The sequence below is a fragment of the Alligator mississippiensis genome, chromosome 4, assembly GCF_030867095.1.
Source record: "Alligator mississippiensis isolate rAllMis1 chromosome 4, rAllMis1, whole genome shotgun sequence".
In the NCBI taxonomy this organism is placed as follows: domain Eukaryota; kingdom Metazoa; phylum Chordata; order Crocodylia; family Alligatoridae; genus Alligator; species Alligator mississippiensis.
The window spans coordinates 128,901,139-128,916,332 of NC_081827.1; the positions used below are offsets into that span (position 1 = coordinate 128,901,139).

Sequence of the window (15,194 nt, forward strand, 5' to 3'; positions counted from 1 at the left end):
TGTAGTACCTGAAACAACATCAGTTCCTGTGCCACTTTGATTATGCAGCTAAATAATGTTAGTGTCTAGATGTAATATATAGAACACCTAGGTTGGCCTGCAACATCTGAGATAGTCTTGTGTAGTTAAGACGACAGCTCAAAAGGGTTCCCTCACCTACAGTGCATATATTATGGCATCAGATGTATGCAACAAACATGGGCCTATAGTTTTGACTTCAAAAGGAAACCAGGGAAGTGAGATTTCTTAAACCATAGCTAAAATCATGGTTTATTTTGAGAACTGAAGTCCTAAGTTTGATCCAATTCCAATGCAGTAAATCTCCCATTTCCTCCACTAGGTAAAGGATCAAGTCCCTGCTGTATATAATATACACTCAGATTAAAGGTACTATATCTTAGTATTGCATACAGAGCCAGTTTTTGATTGTGATATATTTTGAGCATATGGGCTAAGTACAGACATTCAAAAGCCCAAGGCAGAATCAAGCTAAGCTACACAGTTTTCTGTAAGTGGTGTAGTATACATTAGTAGCAAACAGAACACACTAGGGCTGTGTGAAGCTTCAGGTGCTGATTTGATTCAGAGGAGCTTTGGCCTGATTCAGTGGCTGAATCTTCAAACCCAAATCAAAACAGGAGACCAATAAAAAGGTCCAAATTGATTCGAAGCTCTCCAAATCAATTCAGAAAATATTTGGAGAGCTTTGGAGAGCTTCAGAGATTCAGACAGTCCCCACTTGCTGCCACAAGGAGCTGGATGCAGATTCCGGCAAACTGAAGTAGTGGGCGGAGGGGGGGGGGCTGAAAGAGGGGGAAGGGGACCATAGGGGGACCCCAGCCAAGCCCCATCCCCTGCCTGCTCCCCCAGACCTCCTGAGTGCCCCCCAACCCCTGCCTGCTCTCTCAGCTCTGTCAATAACTGCCCTGCCTGGTCCCAGTGTCCTGGCTCTTTAAAAAAAAGAAAAGCCCTGCACTCACCAGATGCTGCAGCTGCTGTTGGGGCTTCTGAGGCCTTGCGGCAGAGCCCCCACGCAGCATGGGGCAGTGGGCATCACCACCGCCGCCCCCCCCACCAACCCTGCCTCCTGGGAGGAGCTGGTGAGTGCAGGGGGGGGGGGTTTGTTTGGGTTTTTTTTGCTTTTTAAGAGCTGGGATGCTGGGACCGGGCAGGGCAGCCATTGACGGGGCTGGGAGAGTGGGCAGCGGATAAGGCCCGTTTGATTCGGAGATTCGGCTGATCTGGTGGTGACTGAATCTCTGAATCAAATTCAGCTGAATCATTTTGAGACAGTGATTCGAATCATTGAATAAAATCACCGTCCCCTGAATCGGCCGAATCCGAAGCGAATACTAGCTGCTTCACACAGGCCTAGAACACACATTCGCCCTTTGATAACAGAGGCAAATCTTAGACCAGGTTCCACCATTTTTAAATCAATCTGTGTGCCAAGCTTCTATTCTGTTACAGGTATAGACTGGTTTGCATGCCAAATTTCTGTTCTGTTATCGATACAGACCAGTTTCTGACCAGTAAAAATGTAATGTCTGTACTCCGGCATGGTGTACATTGAGAACAGCTCCATTGAAGTGAATGGAGCTGTCCTGGATATTTGTCAGATACCATGCAGTCTATTCTTTATTATAGAGCTCTTGATTCTATACTTTCCTCTCCAGAATTTATACAAGAATCCATAGCAATACCCCTTTAACAACCCTTTGCCTACCACTGTAACTAAACAAAGTTCTGTTATTATTTGAAGAATTTCTCAGGTATTCCTTTCCTTAATTATAGAGCAGCTAAGGATTAATGCCAACACCATGATAAAATTATCTAAGGGCAAACTGAAGAGTTATTAAAGGCAACTGATGCATGCTTCTGTACTTACATTAGCAGCACCAAGAAGTATCAATGTTGGCCCAAGCCCTATTGTGTATATAGACCTGAGAATTACAGATACTAGAAATGGTCGAATACCAACAGGCTTGGAGAAGAAAAACAGCACTGCTGTACAGACTGCCACTGCTATCCAGAGGAGGACTGAAAACAATGGAGAAAGTGTACCTACACAGGGAAGAGAAAGAAATTTTGGAAAATCAGTTTTGCATTACAGTTTATTCTTTTGCTAATTCATCTAACAAATAGAACAACTTGTGCAATATTATTTCTGACTGTAACTTACCCTGATCATAGCAGGAGATATTGTTGCCATATTCTAATTAATTATACTCAGGTAATAACAGGAGTAAATAATAAAGTTGCCATTAAATCTGAGCATTTTTCAGGTGAGATGGTTTACCCATCTGATGTAAAGTTTTGCCAGTTGGCTCTTTTCTGCAGAGCTCATCAGGATACTTCACTACTTTTTTTGTGATGGTCTAAATACAAAAAACTCCACTATGCCCCAACATGAATGTTCAGCTATTTGGAGCTGTGTCACTCTACTACGCTAACTTTTCATGCTGCCAAGTACATAGCCAGCCTGGGAAAGATAGTGGTGCCTGGGGAAAGGTATATGGAGATGAAGATCATACCCAGCTCAGCAATGAAACCATGCATATCTATCTGGCAGCAGATACACGGGCCCATGATATCACTAGGATTATAAAATTGTGGGATTAGAAAACTTTCAGAGCTCAGGGTATTTATATTTTGGCAATCAGATCAAGCTCAGCTCTGTATAAATTTTTCATTCCAACAAGAATGGAGAAACTTCAAGTGGACCCTTAAAAAAAATCCAAACTTGATTTTCAGGTCTCCAAAAATCTCTTGGTCCAAAGCACTTCACATGTCTTTTATCAAGTCATTCTTCTTCCCTTCCTCAAGGTCAATAGATTTCATTTAATGAGACTCGCATCAATAGCATGTACAGACATGCACAGTGGAGGCAAGGAGCCTGTCAGAAAAGTGATTTCACTTGGTTCATGTGATACAGGAATTGCAGAACTATACTAAAAGGCAGCATTCTTGGGATGATTAGATCAGCTCAAGCACCTCAGACGTGAATATAGGCTGATTTTCCTCAGGAAGAAGAGGGGTGGGAGACGGATAGTGAAACAAACTGCCTCTTGAGTTCCATTGGACAGGGGAGCGCAGGAGGAAAAGAGCTTGTCTGCCTTATGACTTTTCTAATCCCTTTTGCTCACACCTACGTTTATTGTTTATAAACCTTTATTACAACTATGAGTGCTAGGAATGATGGGATTTAGAATGCTGAATTGCACTATTACTGAAATCACTTGATTATTGGGCTTCTTAACTAAGACTATACAACCTGCAGCACAAAATGAGTTTTAAAACCTGTTGGTGTTAGAGCATTTAACACGCTGTAAAACTCTCAGATTAGGCAAATACTTATTAGTTTAAAAGGTTTGTTTTTAACTCTTTGTTTCTTCTCTATTTTACGATCAGATATGCATGTATTTTAAATTAACTGGTATTTATGACATGGAGTACTAAGGATGATAAATCTTACCTTGCTAAAACAAGCATAAGTCACCATATCACAAGTTTCCCTCCAGAATGCTTCTGGTGTGCATGCACTCTGACCATCTCAGGGGGTAAAAGGGTAGTTCAGTCTCCATGCTGTGCCCCTTTAATCCTTTACCTCTCTATTACCCAGCCAACAAGAATGTCTGCTAGCAGTACTGTAGTGAGGGAGAGGCAAATGGGACAACTGCTGCGGGCGCCGAAGTGAAGGGGTGGCAACAGGTGAATCATGAGTAAATATTTTGTTATAAACATTTTGAAAAATTTTGGCTGATGTGGCTGATAAATACTGCATGCATGCATGCAGCCGCAATGTGCACATGGCCAGCCCAGCAGCTTAGAGAGCACCATCCAGCTAGTGAGTCTTTTGTGGAGGAAAAGGGGCAGGGGGAGAGAAGGGGCATGGGGGATGCAGATTGAAGCCCCCCACTGGTGAGGGAGGAGGAAGGCTCGGACCTGGGTGGGCAGCACCTGCCCCAGTCAGGGTGCAGGACAGAGTCATGAGCAGCTTGTCTGGTGGGGAGTGAGGGAAAGTGGAGGTAGCTTCCACCACTGCCTGCACCCTGGGCAAGCGGGGGGGTTTCCCCCCCGATCTGTGCATGGGGAGAGAGCGGGCTGCCACTGCGGGCTTGCCCCGGGTGCCAAAATTCCTTGCTATGGCACTGCCTGTTAGTGCCAATTTGTGGCAGTGATATTTGTGAAGAGCACATGTATCTGCTAGAAACTGGACTGCTTCCACCAACTTAGTTCACATGAGTCATCAGTTGGAGGTGACTTTCAGTCACATTACTAACTGGGCTGGACCTGACCAAGTGACCCTGAGGTGAATGGTTCTCTAGCTTATTACCAATCTCCCAAGTCATCCAGTCCCCTTTATTCCTATTAAGCATGTTTAAGATACTTCCTGTTTATATTGTACATTGATTTGCTGGACTATATTAGTGAATATACAGAATAATCCAGCCTTAGATACTCCACTAAAAGTAAATGGGACTAGTAATGTAATATAATAATTGCACACACACGACAGTCAGTCAGAAAGTAATTTCTCATATTTCTTTCTCAGCCAAATATTATTAAAAAATATTAAACTTTGTGCAGAAAATGTTTACATCATTGCTGAACACAACTGTATTTCAACATAGTCTCCTGTGTCAGTGGCCTTTTTCCACTGATAAACAAGGACATGTTTCCTGACATAACCAAAGTCCTTGTCCTTCCATATAAAAATATATGGGAAAGTACTTTTAGAGGGGTATCTAAGGCTGAATCATCTTGTAGTTCCTAAGATCTATGATGAAGCAGAGCCATAATTACTCACTTTAAATACGTCATTCCTTTTTTCAACTTGTATACTTATATTTTGCCACTGATATGTTATCTTTTCCCAATGAGCAAAGCAGTTGGAAACTGGCAAACTAAATGGATTTCAGATCATCCCATTCCCTGTCTGGCCCTCTTACCTGGCCACTCAACATTTTCTGAGTCTTTCAAAGGAATGCAGACCTTTAACTAGCTACGGTCTTAGAGGTGAAGTAAAATCTTTCACTTTTATAAAAAAAAATATAAGGTTGGGGGAAAAGAAAGTCATTTTTTTTTTTTACACAAACTTCTGATTACTTTGCCTGTATTGTAATTTTTTTTCTATTCTTAATATGAGTGTATTGACTTGCATAGTGCCAGAAGCCTGTTGGGACTTTTCTGCTACGCTGCTCAAAATCACCTTCCTCTTCAAGGGACTGATACCAAATATGACATTAGCCATTCTACAACAACTTTGGTTGGGGCTGGTTTGCCCTTTTATTGCACCATGAATTTGTTGAATGTGTGGCATGTTGCAATTTATTATGTGATTAGCATGATAATTGCACAATAAATGCAATGTCTGCCAGGGTCCTGAGAGCTAAAAATGTTTACAATAAAAAAAAAAAAGAAAAAAAGAAAAAAGGAAAAAGTAGGATGGAATAGCACTTGCCTTCATCTCCATCATCTCCAAAGGGGTAGAAGAGAGCAACTGCTAAGTTGATGAACACAGCCAGGTTGAAGGAAATGCTCCCCCAGAGAGAGATATGTCTAGAGAACCAGAACAGGGCTGGATTATCTAGGAAGAAGAGCAAAGCAGTATTGAAAAATTAAAAGAACGTACATGAGTTTAATGAGTAACAGCTCCAAGAAAACAAGGCAGGTGACTTAAGGAAGAAAAATTAAGTAAATGGTTAAAAAAAAAGAATCCCTAATGGGATAAAAACCAGACATTTTAAATAGTTTAATGGTCATATTATGGCATTTTCACAGCAGTTTTAATCCAGAAGAACACCAGAACACTTCATTTCAAATAACTGTCTTAATAATGGGAGTTTGCATTTGGTGGGAGAGGGGAATCCAGGTGATTAAATAGAAATCAGTACTCTGCACACATCAGTGGGTGGAGAGAAAGAAATTTTCCTAGAAAAATTAAAACACATCCCCCTCTCTCTCATTGAAATTAGAATTGACATTTATGTCTTCAGAGACCTCAATACTATGTTTTTCTCCCTCCAAAGATCAGCTACTCAATTTACCTGAAGGAGACGGGAAGAGTTAACCTTTAAAATGATCAAATATATGGATCTGGAGAATCTAGATATATCACGTGTGATACAACCTAACACTAACTAAATCATTTTTTACTACATTTTTAAAATGCTTACAATGCCACAACTTAAGTCAGGAACCTATTGTGCTAGGTGCTGTACAAACGCACAGAAAGAGTCCCTGTCCCCAAGAGCTTACCAGCTAAATAGACAAAACTGACAATGCACTGGAGAGAGAAGAGACAGGTGTGTGATCTGCCCAAGTTGCTAAACAAGCCAGTGAAAGAGCCAGAAATACAATCTAAGTCTGTTCTGTACCAGTCTAGGATACAACGTATAGAATGACAACTCCTTGCTATATAAATCAATATTTAAAACAAAAGCATTTAAACAGTTGTATTTAAAATATGGTGCCTAGCTTGTGACAGAGCAGCTTCAGTGCTCTGTCACTTTAAGGGCCGAAGCAGCCAGCCGCCAGGTGTCTGACTAGAATGGCCATTTTGGAGAGCTCTGGTATAAGAGCAGAACAGTCTTGCTGGAGAGACCCAGCAGGCAACACTGGGCTGAGCTGCTCCTGGAAAACTTCGGAGGTAAGGGTGAGGCTATGCGGAAGGAGGAGGCCTCATTGGTCCTGGACATGACCTGAAACTGTACCATGCTGGGACAGCAAGGCCTGGTGGTCCTGACTGTGGTGGGGAAGGGCCACTTAAATACCAGGCTTGAGAACCATCCCAGTGTAAGGTGGGTTGGAGCAACTAAACCCCTGCCCTCACCTTAGGGTGAGTATGTTAACCAGAATTGTGGGCCAGGCTCACCAGTGCCTATGGGAGTGTTCAACCCCATGCCTGATGAGAGGGTGGAGTAGTGTGACCCTGGGAGAGGGCAGAGTTAAGAGGCCCTGAGAGGGGGCAAAGAGTGTGTCCCCAGCGAAGAAGGGGTGGAGTAGTGGCCTGGTGAGGGGAGTGGGGGCAAAGTTGGCCCACAGTTCTGCAAGTCACCTAGCGTTTGCTCAACTGATGGTAGTGGGAGATGCCCAAAAGACTGCGTACCTGCTGGTTAAGGTGAGAAGAGATAAACCTGATGGCCCTCTGGGGTCCCTCAAAGGGAGCAAGGGTGGGGTGTGTGTGGCCCAAGGGGGTGGTATGAGAGAGACCCATGGCAGGTGGTGTGACAGCCCCGGTGAGAGCAGGGGGAAATGAAAGAGGCCCTGGTGAGAGGGGGGTGGTACATGTGTGGGCCAGAATGGGGCAGTAAGCAAGGGGCCTAACTGTACACTGAGTTTGGTCTGGTCATCTGTGAGGCATGAGACATGTGTAGGGGTGGCTGGAGCATGTACATCAGGCCCTTGACATCAGGGCAGATCAAAGGACAGCCTCCCACCTATTAACATAAAAAAAGTTGGAGATCAAGGCATGGCAGGCGAATGAGGCAGGCGGTTAGCCCAAAGACAAAGGAGCGGGCTGGTCTTCTGACCAGGTTGTGAGCTGGCTCCTTTCTGTCACATAGCTATTTGAAGATCGATCATAGCTTTCTATTAACTAGTTAAAGATCTGTAGATAGAGATAGGCTTTTCTCTGTGGCTTTAGGGGACAGGACTAGGAGCAATGACCTCAAGATGCAGCAGATGACATTTAGGTTGGAGATTAGGAGGAACTTTTTGACTACGAGGTTGGTTAAGCATTGGAACAAGCTACTTAGACAAGTTTTGGAATCTCCATCCTTGGAAGTTTTCAAGAGCAGGTTAGACTGACACTTGGCTGAGATGGTCTAGTCAGGGATGACCCTACCTTGAGCAGGGGGCTAGACTAGATGACCTTGTGAGGTCCCTTCTAGTCCTACTGTCCTCTGAATTTCCTGCAAACAGGAAAGATGCATCCTTGGGTTTCCTACACCTTTCTGCTTCCTGTTGGCCTGCAGATGCTCTCAGACTTTTTCCCTGTAAATGAGGGTATATTTCTGTAAAAAGAAAAACTTTTCAAACTAAATGCGTTTGTCTCAGGGCCAATTCAGTTTTAATTAACCACAGTTAGAGTCAGTTCAGACTAAACATCCAGATTTCACTTGTGATAAACTTGTGCTGCTGACTTCTGGAATTTTAAGATGTTGCACATAATATACTCTAGTTTCAAGCAAAACAGCACTGTGTGATAACAGTGACTCAGACACTGGGTTAGAAAAGGAACACTGCTTGAATTCATATTGTATTTTAATTATATTGTATTATATTGTATTCTCATTACATATTTCACAAATGAAAGGAAACGAAGGGGAATTACTTTCTGAATAAAAAACCAAAACATATCTGTTCTTGCTTACAGCACTGTACAAGTCAGATCCCCTATTTAGAATGGAGTTAGCCCTGTGTGTTAGTGTGTGTTTTAACTAACCCAGTTCTGCATTGTTAGCACAGTAATCATTCCAGAATAAAATGCGTGCACGGGGAACTATTCTAGAATAGCGTATTCGGTAACCACCATTCTGGTTTATTTCTCTATGTAGACAAGGGCTCACACTGACATCAACATAAATAGGACTGAATTTCACAATGAAATCTTCTCACTGTTTCTGAAAATAGACATAACATCTACAAATTACACTCTGGGAAATGAAACACAAAAACTGAAGCCAATATTTTCATAGTGGCAGAAGCTTCAAATTAAATCATTCCTCTCTGGCTACCCAAACCCCTGCTGCGTTGACTATATATGGTATTCTCTGCTTCCTTCCTAATCAGTAGTGTAATGTTACCGTGAGCCCTTAAACAGCTGCTGCATCCTACCTCAGAGGCATCTGCATTTTCATGATAGGTGAAGCAATCTCTTCCTCTCTCCCTCCCCATATATATCACTTCTTTATCTCTCAGGAGCGTTGTGAAGCATAATTAGTTAGTAGGTTTGATTTACCCCCACACGTGCCCAGGGCAGCAATATGCAGCTAGTAGAGGCTCCTGTGACAGAGGAGGGACTTCGAGCCTATGACACGACAGCCAGCAGTCTATCTTCTGCATCCTCTGTGAATTCCAACAGCAGGGAGCAGTTTTTAACTCCTATATGTGGCTTCTAAAAGAGGCACCCATTGAACCAGTCAATTCAATGCAACAACTAATTGCATCCCCCGGATGTTCTGGCCATGCCCTTCTCTAACCAACCCAGGAAGATCTGTGCCCTCCAGCAGAATGACAGTGGCAAGCAGCTTGAGAAGGTATGTCCCCACTGCAGAATTTTTGCCCACCAAAGAAAAATGGACTGGATTTTTGCTCAAGTTTGTTTTAAACTGACTGAGCTCCACTGTGACTTTATGGGGGGTTGCACCAATTTATACCAGCTGAAGGGCTGGTTGTAGATATTCTCAATAAAACATTCCCAAGCTTTTCAATGTTCAGTTAGGGGCCTGTAAACTTCAAGTATGAGGTAATATTTTTTTCTTTATTTTTTAATATTAGGGGCCAATATTCCCCTTAGCATAAGTGGTGCAACTCTTTTGAGGTTAATGGAGTTATTCACTTTTAGTCCATCACTTAATTTAGCTTTTAGGGCTCAAGTAATCATATTTAAAATATTGTTTTAATTAGTGATTTTTCCATATGTAGGTCTCCTTTTGGAGTCTTGCAAGTATTTCTAGTGACCTGAGCAATAAGGCTCAGAAAAAAAATTCTTATTGTAAGATCAGGGTGACAGAAAAGAAAAATAAATTAAAATGGAAAATATCTGCATGGGTGATTTACATGTTTGAAATACCACATGCCAGTTCTTAAAACTCTAGTACTTACTTCTAATTTTTTTCTGCCATTTCATTTCATTGTACAGATCCTCTGTCTGCTGAAAGAAGTCATTCACTTTGCTCCCTTGTTCATCTCTCTCTGTTGTATTGAATACACGACTTTTAGATTCTCGAGTGAGGAATTCACAGATATTTGGGACAGGAAAAACTATTTGTTCCATAGTCCTATCATGACGAACAATCTGTTAATACAAATGTGTGTATTGTTCAGGTACAGAGACTTGTCAAACAGTTCATGATTCCCTTATTACTTGGAGCTTCCTTTTAATTACAAGGTAATGTATAATTAAGTTCAATAATATGTTAATTACAGTGAAACAGTGGATGAAAATACCTAAACATACAATTTATAGTAAAACTGTGCTTTTGTTCTCAAACACTGCCTAAAAAAAGGTTAGTGATATGCCTCAAGGAAAAAAATGGGATCCAAACATTCTCAAATTTTGTGGATGTTTTAACTTTGAACAGGTAACAAATATGTACATCTAACTACTGAACATCTGGATACAGAACTTCGCTTTGTAGTGGGTACCTATTCCTATAATGATGTATATCATGGAGGTTACTACATGAAACCAGCACCTTGTTACACATAGCAGCTAAAATTCACAAGAACCGGGTACTTATTTAATAAAGCCAAGGCTTTGCTATTATTAGCATTTTGGAACCAACAGAGTTATATGAGAATGAGCTGGATTCTATTCCACCTCAGTGCATCATCAAAATTCTTTCCTGATTCTGTCTGTGGAGTCTATGTGAAGTAATGGGCAGAAAACCCATCTTGGCTCTTAGATCCAATGTTTGTAGAGCAAGCAGTTAGAAAAAAAAATACTTTCAAACTGAACAAGCTGGATAATGATCAGAAGTTGAATACATCTAGAACTCTGCAATGGGCCCGGCCAGGCCTGCTACTGAAACAGTTTACTTTTTTAAATATTTTTTTTCTACATACTTTTACCTAAAAGATGGGTGACACATATTTGTGTCTGCCTGTTAATACATATTTTCATGCTGTAAATTCTCAAGGAGAGCTGGCCCTTTGAGAGAACTCTAGGGGTTTTACCTGTGACTAATTTACCTCTAAATCCAGGAGTTGTGGTGGGAGCATGCGACTAGGAACTGGACTGGCTGCTGGGGTGGAATAAAAGGGCAACCTAAGGTTTATCGGGTGAGAGACTTAAAGAAAAAGAAAGTTATGTGAGCTTCTCTACATAACATGTGAGACCTCTAGGGAGCAGAAAGATAACAACAGGAGGCCCAGGGTCAGAAATCTCCTTGGTAGTGGGCTCCCCAAAAAAGGCTTTTGGAAATGGTGGGCATTAGGAACCAGGATTGGAAAGGACTATCCAGGCTCAGCAGAGCCTGGAAGGAATTTAAAAACAGCTGAAGAGGACTGGTTTTATTTAAGTTGATGTTGAATTGTGATTTTTTTAAAATAAAAACCAGGCCCTGAGAGGTGTTTGACATGTGTGAGCCTATGTACAACCACACCATACTGTGATCACCCTTATTAACCCATTTTGCCTTAGATGGATAGTCTCCAAAGGACAGCCAGATGAACCTGTTGTATGAATCCCCTTACAACTGCCAGCCTTGAACTACACCTCTTCTTCTATTGCCAAAGGCACAAAATATCTTTCAATATGTGGATGCATTTTACATTATGAAAAGGAGATGATTAACCAGACCAACCTTGCTCTTTTAAACACAATTTTTAAGAACCGCCACACCATTTCAAAAACTTATTTGCACTGCAGCCAAAGTTTTCATGTAATCAGTAAACTTCAATGGCTTCAAAAGTAGGATTTATTTATTTGAGTGATGCTCTGTGGAAGGTTATTCTTGTCGCTAAGACACTGCTGCTATTCACAGTCATTATTTCCTTGACAAAAAATGTTCCACATCATGCAGGGATGCTACTGTAAAACAATTGTTTGAAATATAGCAAGCCAATCTGAAAGTATGTGTGGGCCCTTATTTCTCCGCATCACCCAATATCATGTTATTCAGTTTTTTTCCTTTCAGAAATAATCTACACCATTTAAATAAACTTTGTTGTTCAAAAGAAATCTAAAAGGAAACTATATACACAGTAGGAAATAAATGTGCCTCCGGCTACAATATTTTCTTTTCAGTGAGCAACCCTCTACCTCAATCTGTGCTGTGTGATTGGCATAGTACTTCAAGGCTTCATCCCCTTCATCTGGATCAGACCCTGGCTTCAGCATCTGCTGTAATGTTTTATTGTGTCGAGCCAACTAGAAAAAGAAAAATATTCAATTTATTTCCTGTTGCTACATCTTCAGATTTACCATCTCTGCTTCACACACACACACACACACACACACACCCTTGCTCAACCCACTGGGACTCTTTGCATAGACAATGAGAAAAATGTAATTTGATGAGAACAATATACATTTAGTGTTATAAAGCCAGGAGCGAGTCTGCAGCTCAGATTTAAGAATGCCAACTTTTGCCAGCAGAGCAGACATGGTATTGGAGGATTTTGCACAGATATCCACAGGTTTGGGTAAAAGACCTACTCAATTAAGTTTTTCTGTAAAATCAGTATACCTCTGTTAGTCTCACTTTTTCAAATTAAGTAATTACATTCCGCAAATCTTAATTTCCTCCATGATTTCAAATGAATGAAATATGTTGCAATAGGCAGTTGTATGGGGTGGCTGGGCATGTTTAATAACTGATATATTACTACCCCAGAGCAGACTGCATTTCAGCACTAGACAAAAAGACTCCTATAAAGTGTATATGATCTATAAAATAATGTATGTCTTGTTTGATATTAAATAAAAGTGGGTTATTATTGAAACACAACAGTGAAGAATTTCATGAAGTTACACTGTAAGTCCCAGCACAATGAGAAACACAGACTTAATGAAAAAAAATACCTGATGCACTGTTAAGGAAGACAGTCAATTACAGAAACAATCAGAATGCCACCTACCTCAGATACAGTGTTTGTATACCTACACTTCAAAGCATTTTACAAGAAGACAACAGTACTATTATACCCATTTTATGGATGCAAAAACTGGCACAGAGTAAGGAACTGATCTATGGTCACGTAGTAAAACTAATGACAGAGCTAGGAACAGGTCTCCTGAGTCCCACTCTGTTGTCTTTTCAGTGAGTCACAAAAGGCTGGACTCAATGACAGCGAACCTTACTGCTCACACAGATACAACTAAGGTTCTGAACTAGTAATGATCCCCATGGAGTATAATTTGGAACTCCAACTAAATGCCAAGGCTATAAGATCAGTGCTATAAGGCGTGGCAATGGTCAATTCTAGCAGTCACATATGACTAGGCAGTGGATATAGAGAGCTACAGGCTCTATAGGAAGGATTCGGTTGGAAAGAAGAGTAGAGGGGTGGCCTTCTATGATTCTATGAAATGAGATCCCCCGGCTAATTATGTAATGGTTTAAAACACTTCTGCATTCAATTTTAATATTTTTAAATATATCCCCATGTTCATATACAATAAGAAAGGGGAAATAAAAGCACACAGGTCAACTTCATTATACAGCATATCATTCTGTATACCACTGTCGTGTCCTCTTGCATTTGTCTCTCGAAATTAAACAACCCCATCCCTTCAATCTCTCCTCAGACAGACATCTCACCATGATTCCAATCATGTTTGTTGTGTATTATTAAACACTTTCTATTTTCATCTATATTTTCTTTGAGATAAAGTGAACAAAACTGGAGAGAGAGAGACAGAGTGTGCGTAACACTGCTTTAAGTGATGAATGAATCTCAGTAGAGGCAAATATAAGCCAATTTTCATCTTTCTATAATATAGAGGAACTTTTTCTGCATATTGACCATTTTCTTCTAATGTCAACTATTAACAATTGTATCTCTATAATAGAAAGCCAGTTGGAAATTCGTTTGTAGTTTCTTAGAGCTGGTTTCCTGGTGTTAAAAATGATGCTGCTTTGCAACATCAAATATGCTGCCACCATCCATTCCATAGATGAAGAAATGCCTATTGCCATAAAAAAAAGTTTAATTTCTAAATAAATTAGAACTTACACAGGCTCTTGCCAACCAGGTTAAGCAGACCTTCCTTTAATTTTATGTGTTTCTATCTTTTCATACTTTATATTGTAAATGTAGCCTTTGATATGTACCAATAACTGAAGTTCAGATTCATCACAAAATTATTTGGATTAGAAGGGACTTTCTATTCCCTCCTCTCTATTATGACAGAATTGATTGTTTTCTATCCAGCCATCCCTCGATAGATCTGCCATCAACTGTAGCCTGGAATATCCCTGGTGATGGCAAGAGATCTAGATCAACAAGTTGGGCACCATAAGAAAATCAGCAGGTCATTGGTGATTTTGAAAGAAGCCGTCTCAAAACCAATTAAATTTTTTTGTATATTTCCTTATCAGCTCATGTTCATGTGAAGAGCTGCATTCTCTGAAAACCTGGCCAAGACATCACTATATTTTATGTAACCTGTCAGGTGTCGAACTGTTCGTGCAGGAACTACCTTTTTGTTCTCCGCTTGCATGGTTGCACCAGCTGAAGTAGGTACTGCTCCTGGATTAGATCTCCCAGGTGTTATTGCCATTCAGGTCATACACACTACTGATGATATTTGTGACTTAGCAGTCAAGGTATAGCAGCCTACAGAGCTGTACCAGTTCAGATCTCAAGTGCAAACAAGGTGAGGCAGGAAGTGCACCAGCTGGATTGACCTCTGATTAGAACTAGGGGAAATTCAACTAGTGCAAACTATGTTTTTTATTGCCTACCATTTTATTTACAGAGACAGTTTGCAGCCTACTGTCCATTAAATAGTGGTGGATATCCACAGAGAGCAAGGCCCAACATAAGCCTGGAATGAGCCAAATGTCCTGAATAATAGATTTGGTGTTGCCATGAATAACAATATGAGGAAACGGTGATATAATTTAATGCATGCACAGTACCAAAGTACAAGATAATAAAGTTTATTATAACAAAATGAATAAACTTACAGCAAGAACAATTATCTGCCATGGTCCAATGTGAGTCAGGAACCAAAAATAGGAGACAGAATAATGGTAAGATACTGTTGCTTCAGCAAACAGAACACTTTCTACAGCTCTACTTCCATGCCTCTGCATTTGTGATAGAAAGAATTTAGAGACCAGATGTGAAATGTGCTCCTTGCCAGCAGATACTTTTGCCTGTGCAGAGCCTTTTTAGGATCAAAGCTATAATAATGAAAGTGACAAAAGTGAGAATCTAAAGAAAAGAGAGCTTTATTTTGGTATAAAGTTGCGGTACAAAGCATTAGTAATATATTGTAGATGACCATATGGAGT

At 40.7% G+C, this 15,194-nt stretch overlaps 1 protein-coding gene across 5 annotated transcripts in view; it reads right to left on the minus strand.

Moving 5' to 3' along the window:
* Positions 1 to 15,194, minus strand: part of ITPR2 (inositol 1,4,5-trisphosphate receptor type 2) — a 425,347-nt gene that overhangs the window by 56,696 nt on the left and 353,457 nt on the right. For all 5 annotated transcript variants that reach the window (XM_019498344.2, XM_006270092.4, XM_014607327.3 and 2 more), the window contains 4 exons: positions 11,993 to 12,100; positions 9,832 to 10,024; positions 5,465 to 5,590; positions 1,889 to 2,064 (listed from right to left, as the gene is read on the minus strand). In XM_019498344.2, coding sequence (XP_019353889.1) covers positions 1,889 to 2,064; positions 5,465 to 5,590; positions 9,832 to 10,024; positions 11,993 to 12,100 — 603 coding nt within the window. The remainder of the gene's footprint in view (positions 1 to 1,888; positions 2,065 to 5,464; positions 5,591 to 9,831; positions 10,025 to 11,992; positions 12,101 to 15,194) is intronic.